Here is a 6,786-nt window from a genome sequence, read left to right as displayed (position 1 = left end):
CATTGTTCATTCCTATGTTCATTACCAATCATTATACTAGTTATTTGAACGCCTGCACACACAGCCAGGTCTTCAGTTTTTTACGGAATACCATGAGAGATGGGGCCAATCTAATGTCCATGGGAAGGGCGTTCCACAGCCGAGGGGCCACCACCGAGAAGGCCCTGTCTCTCGTCCCCGCCAACCGTGCTTGAGAAGCCGGTGGGATTGAGAGCAGGGCCTCCCCGGAAGATCTCAAGGTCCTGGTGGGTTCATAGGCAGAGATGTGGTCGGAAAGGTATCTTGGGCCGGAACCGTTTAAGGCTTTATCGGCCAACGCCAGCACCTTGAATTGAGCCCGGTAGCAGATCGGCAGCCAATGGAGCTGGCGCAACAGGGGGGTCGTATGCTCCCTGTGTTCTGCTCCTGTTAGATGGCATCCTTGAAGTGACTGGACTGACCTTGAAGGAGCTGGGGGTGGTGACGGCCGACAGGGAGCTCTGGCGTGGGATGGTTTGTGCGGTCACGAAGAGTTGGAGACGACTGAACAAATGAACAACAACAACAATAGATATCTGTGTTCCTTGGATGCTCAATGCCATTGAAGGGGGGGATTTTAGTTGCACAAGGCCTTAGGCCTTCTGCTTCTAAACAGTGCTAGGCCCCAACAGTTCCTCATGAAACTCCCATGAGTCACTCCACAGCCCTTCAGGTGAGGCCTCCATCCCCTCAAGAGAGCTCTTGGCCTGGGCTGTGTTTCCAACTGACGTCTGTCACGCTTTGGAGTCGCTCTACCACTGACAACACCCCCTCTCAGGGTGTTGCTTGCTGTTTGCGTGCTGCGCATGCGCAAGACGGCAGGCCGGAAACAGGAAGCGCGCTCCACTTCCGGCGAGGCGCCCGTGCGTGCAGAGGCGCGGGAAGGTCGGGGCCCGGCATGGATGCTTCCTCGGCGGCGGGGGACCTGGGGGCGGCCGTGAACGACCCCCAGCTGCAGCACTTCATCGAGGTGGAGACGCAGAAGCAGCGCTTCCAGCAGCTGGTGCACCAGATGACCGAGCTGTGCTGGGTAAACAAGGAAGGAAGGAGGCCCAAGGGCGGCCCTTGCCCGGCCCTCACCTCCCTCCAGGACAGGGCCCCGCGGAAACTGCAACTCCCAGGGACCCGTAGCCTTGGGCCAGGGCAGAGCAAGGGCCTCCTCACAGAAAAACAGAAGGCCAGGAGTCTGCCCCCCTCCCAACTGCAACTGCCTCCTATCTGCTTTGAACCGGATTATATGGCAGTGTAGACTCAGGGCCCTTCCACACAGCCATATAACTAGAATATCAAGGCAGAAAATCCCACAATATTTTCTTTGAACTGGATTATATGACAGTGTGGACTCGGGGCCCTTCCACATAGCCATATAACCCAGAATATCAAGGCAGAAAATCCCACATAATCTGCTTTGAACTGGATTATATGACAGTGTGGACTTGGGGCCCTTCCACATAGCTATATAACCCGGAATATCTGCTTTGAACTGGATTATATGGCAGTGTGGACTCGGGGCCCTTCCACATAGCTATATAACCCGGAATATCTGCTTTGAACTGGATTATATGCCAGTGTAGACTCAGGGCCCTTCCGCATAGCCATATAACTGGAATATCAAGGCAGAAAATCCCACAATATTTGCTTTGAAGTGGATTATATGACAATGTGGACTCAGGTCCCTTCCACATAGCCATATAACCCAGAATATCTGCTCTGAATTGGATTATATGACAGTGTGGACTTGGGGCCCTTCCATATAGCCATATAACTAGAATATCAAGGTAGAAAATCCCACAATATTTGCTTTAAACTGGATTATATGACAGTGTGGACTCAGGGCCCTTCCACATAGCTATACAACCCAGAATTATCAAGGCAGAAAATCTCACAATATCTGCTTTGAACTGCATTATATGACAGTGTGGACTCGGGGTCCTTCCACATAGCCATATAACCCAGAATATCAAGGCAGAAAATCCCACATGATCTGCTTTGAACTGGGTTATCTGAGTCCATACTGCTATATATTCCAGTTCAAAGCAGATAACGTGGGATTTTATCCAGCTGTGTGGAAGGGGCCTCTGATAACCCAGTTAAAAGCAAATACTGTGGATTTTATGACTTGATATTCTGGGTTATATGGCCATATGGAAGTGCCTTGAGTCCACTCTGCCATATAACCCAGGGCCCTTCCACACAAGCCTGTAATATAGAATATTAGAATAGAAAATCCACAATATCTGACCTAAGACCACTTCTACACTGACATATAGTCCTCATCTGATCTGTCCAAGTTATTAATACACACACACACACACACATATATTTTTAGAAACTGGCATTTTGTTAATTGGGCATCTACTAGCAGTCATAGCTCTAGACCTGCATTCGCTTGCCTTCAGTGTTTCTCAACCTGGGGGTCGGGACCCTGGGAGGGTCGTGAGAGGGTTTCAGAGGGGTCACCAAAGACCATCAGAAAAAATGTATTTCTGATGGTCTTAGGAATTCCTTTGCCATAGTTGTTTGGTTTCACAGAGGATCTAGGTGAACTACATCTCCCCTAAAATCATGGTCAATTCATCCCAAATCTGTATGGGAAGTTTGGCCCAATTCTATAGTTGGTGGGGTTCAGAATGCTCTTTGATTGTAGGTAAACTATAAATCCCAGCAACTACAACTCCCAAATGTCAAGCTCTCTTTTCCCTAAACTCCACCACTCTTCACATTTGGGCATATTGAATATTTGTGCCAAGTTTGGTCCAGATCCATCATTGTTTGAGTCTATAGTGCTCTTTGGATGTAGGTGAACTACAACCCCAAAACTCAAGGTCAATGCCCACCAAACCCTACCAGTATTTTCTGTTGGTCATGGGGGTTCTGTGTGCCAAGTTTGGTTTAGTTCCATCACTAGTGAAGTTAAGAATGCTTTGATTGTACGTGAACTATAAATCTCATCAAATCCCAAATGACAAAATCAATCCGCCCCCCCCCCCCAAAACCCCGCCATTTGGGTGTATCGGGTATTTGTGCCCAATTTGGTCCAGTGAATGAACATATATCTGCATATGAGATATTTATATGACAATTCCTAACAGTAGCAAAATGACAGTTATGGAAGTAGCAACGAAAATATTGTTATGACATGAGGAACTGAGTTAAGGGGTCGCGCCATTACAAAGGTTGAGAAACATTAGGTGATTTTTCTCTTTCATTCTCCCATAGGAGAAATGCATGGACAAACCGGGCCCAAAGCTGGACAGCAGAGCAGAGGCCTGCTTTGTGAACTGCGTGGAGCGGTTCATTGATACTAGCCAGTTTATCCTCAACCGGTTGGAACAGACACAGAAATCCAAGTCTGCCTTCTCTGAAAACCTCTCGGACTGAACTTGAAGCTACGGCAACTCTGTTTTCTTCATTGACGGGGAAGCAGCGGAGGTGGTGGAAGGAGCAGAAGAAAGGATCTTTAGTGATAAGCTATGTAGAAGGTCGACTGCCACATTTGTGATGGACTTCTGAGCTTCATGACCACCTTTCTCAACTCAAGTTTTAAATTCCCATTGTACGAACATCAGCAGATGAATAAGGCTGTGCAGAATCACGCACGTACTGCTTAACACGGGCTTGTGTTGCCCCATGTTTTTTAATAAATGGTTTCTGTTTTGGATAATGGAAACTTTATACCAGAATTGTGATTTGAACAGCATGCTTTCCCGACGGTGATTCCAGGGAAGCACGCCTGTTCATGCTTAAGAACGTCTTTCTTTCTGAGATTTAAGAATATGGAAATCTTGAGACACTAATGTGAATGATGGGACGAACGGGTGCAGATGTGCCTTTAAAATGGTACTGTGTTTTAGCACTGTTAATTTAAGCAGTATGAATTGCTTGCCTGCCGCTTGCTTGAAATATGCAGCTGAGTTGCCTTTGAAAAGCTGTAACTGGATGTGGCAGTTGCACAAAGGGAGGCAGGCTCAGTTTGCGGGAATGTGCCAGTCAAGACATGTTGTCTGTCACAAGGTGCTTTTTCCAAGCCCTTCTTAGCACAGCTGGAAAGAATGCTACAGAGGGCACGTGTCTGTTTTGGGAGGGACTGTCACTCATGTGGTTATGTAAATGTTTCACTTAAGAAGTCCAAAAGGCAATCCTGACTTTCTCCATTAACTCCTTTCCTCTTGATCAGTGGAATAAACATAAACTGGATCCATTTTCCAATGTCTGTTTAGTTGGTTGTTATTTCCACTCACTATATTGGGGAACCAAGTATAGGAGTTAGTTTGCCCTAGAGCAGTGTTTCTCAACCTGGGGGTCGGGACCCGTGGGGGGGTCGCGAGGAGGTGTCAGAGGGGTCGCCAAAGACCATCAGGAAACAGAAAGGAAGAGACCATGAAAATGAACAAAATCTGGCTGCCAGTATTAAAAAACTCTGAAATTACAACAGCAAAACAGCAGAGAGGAAACAACCAGGCACATCTTAACACCTCTCAACAAAAGGTTTTCCCAGGCTCAGGCAGGCCTTCAAATGCTAATGAAGGCGGTCAGCTGAAACATTCACACCTAGCTCTAGCAGAGAAGAGCTCTTTGCCCCACCCCAGCCATTCCACAGATATATAAACCCATTGTCCTATTTCTAACAGACCTCACTACCTCTGAGGATGCTTGCCATAGATGCAGGTGAAACGTCAGGAGAAATGCCTCTAGAACATGGCCCTATAGCCCGAAAAAACCCACAAGAACCTAGTGATTCCAGCCATGAAAGCCTTCGACAATACATCAGGAAACAGTATTTTTCTGTTGGTTGTGGGGGTTCTGCGTGGGAAGCTTTGGCCCAATTTTCTCATTGGTGGGGTTCAGAATACTCTGATTGTAGGTGAACTATAAATCCCAGCAATTACAACTCCCAAATGTCAAGCTCTATTTTCCCCAAATTCCACCACTGTTCACATTTGGTCATATTGAGTATTTGCGCCAATATTTGGTCCAGATCCATCATTATTTGAGCCCACAGTGCTCTCTGGATGTAGGTGAACTATAAATCCCAAACTCAAGGTCAATACCCACCAAACCCTTCCAGTATTTTCTGTAGGTCATGTGTACTAAGGTTGGTTCAATTCCATCGTTGGTGGAGTTCAGAATGCCCTTTGATTGTAGGCGAACTATAAATCCCAGCAACTACAACACCCAAGTGACAAAATAAATCCCCCCAACCCCACGTATCGGGTATTTGTGCCCAGTTTGGTCCAGGGAATGAAAATACATTCTGCATGTTGGATTTTTGCATTACAATACATAACACTAGCCAAATTACAGTTATAAAGTAGCAATGTAAATAATGTTATGGTTGAGGGTCACCACAACATGAGGAACTGGATTAAGGGGTTGCGGCACTAGGAAGGTTGAGAAACACTGCCCTAGAGTAAAGGTTTCCCCTGACATTAAATCTAGTCATTTCAGACTGGGGCGGGGGGTGATGCTCATCTACATTTCTAAGCTGAAGAGCCGGCATTGTCCATAGACACCTCCAAGGTCATGTGGCTAGCATGACTGCATGGAACTCTGTTATCTTCCTGCAGAAGCTGTACCTATTGATCTAATCACATCTGTATGTTTTCAAACTGTTAGGTTGGTTGGCAGGAGCTGGGCTAAGAACAGGAGCTCACCCCGCTCCCCAGATTCGAACTGCCACCAACCTTTCAGTCAGCTAGTTTGGCAACTCAGCAGTTTAATCTGCTGCGCCTCAAGGGAGCCCTAGAATACTATATAGCCATGGTGCTGTAAGCTGGCAAGCCCTTCCTAACCTTTTACCAATGAGTTGTATATGAATTAATGCAGGGGTCTTCAAACTAAAGCCCGAGGGCTGGATACGGCCTTCCAAGGTCATTTACCTGGCCCTCGCTCAGGATCAACCTAAGTCTGATACGACTTGAAAGCACACAACAACAACAACAATCCTATCTCATCAGCCAAAAGCAGGCCCACACTTCTCATTGAAATACTAATAAGTTTATATTTGTTAAAATTGTTCTTCATTTTAATTATTGTATTGTTTTAAAGTGTTTTTTGCACTACCAATAAGATATGTGCAGTGTCCATAGGAATTCATTTATGTTTTTTTTTCAAATTATAATCTGGCCCACCAACAATTTGAGGGACTGTGACCAGGCCCACTGTTTAAAAGGTTTGTGGACCCTGAATTAATGCATCACATAAGAGGCTCTTCAAACTATTATCCTTTACAGAAGCCTACCGTTGCCTACTCAGATGAATATCAATCATACTTAACCTAAAATACTTATATCTAAAGCTTTCCTACCTGCTGGGTTGAACACTGTATTATAATCCCAGAGACTAGAGTTCAGATCCCCATTCAGCCTAGCTAGCATAACCAGGAATGAGGATTGCCTGGAGCTACAACTAAACAATACTTGGAATGTCAAAAGCTTTCATGGTCAGAATTACTAGGTTGCTGTGAGTTTTCTGGACTGTATGGCCATATTCCAAAAGCATTCTCTCCTATGTTTCGCCCACATCTCTGGCAGGCATCCTCAGATGTTGTGAGACCTATTGGAAACTAGGCAGGTGAGGTTTATATATCTGTGGAACATGGCCATAAAGTCCGGAAAACTCACAGCAACCCAATATTTGGAATGATACATGATTCTCATCCCTGGTCCAGATCTACCAACATAAATGTCTTATGGATTCTATAGCTTGTCCCTTCTGGGGGTAACAAATCTAGCTAATCCAAATCTGCTCAAATATACTTGCAAACCA

At 45.8% G+C, this 6,786-nt stretch overlaps 1 protein-coding gene across 1 annotated transcript; it reads left to right on the top strand.

The window, feature by feature from the left end:
• Positions 1 to 854: 854 nt before the first annotated feature.
• Positions 855 to 4,227, top strand: TIMM8A (translocase of inner mitochondrial membrane 8A). The gene is made up of 2 exons (XM_060756352.2): positions 855 to 1,048; positions 3,238 to 4,227. The coding sequence occupies exons 1-2, from the start codon at positions 917 to 919 to the stop codon at positions 3,397 to 3,399; spliced, it is 294 nt and encodes a 97-aa protein (XP_060612335.2). The 5' UTR covers positions 855 to 916; the 3' UTR covers positions 3,400 to 4,227.
• Positions 4,228 to 6,786: the final 2,559 nt, after the last annotated feature.

This window comes from Anolis sagrei, chromosome 10, assembly GCF_037176765.1.
Source record: "Anolis sagrei isolate rAnoSag1 chromosome 10, rAnoSag1.mat, whole genome shotgun sequence".
Classification (NCBI taxonomy): domain Eukaryota; kingdom Metazoa; phylum Chordata; class Lepidosauria; order Squamata; family Dactyloidae; genus Anolis; species Anolis sagrei.
Note: the sequence above shows the minus strand (reverse complement) of the source record. Positions and strands in the feature narration are given on the sequence as shown.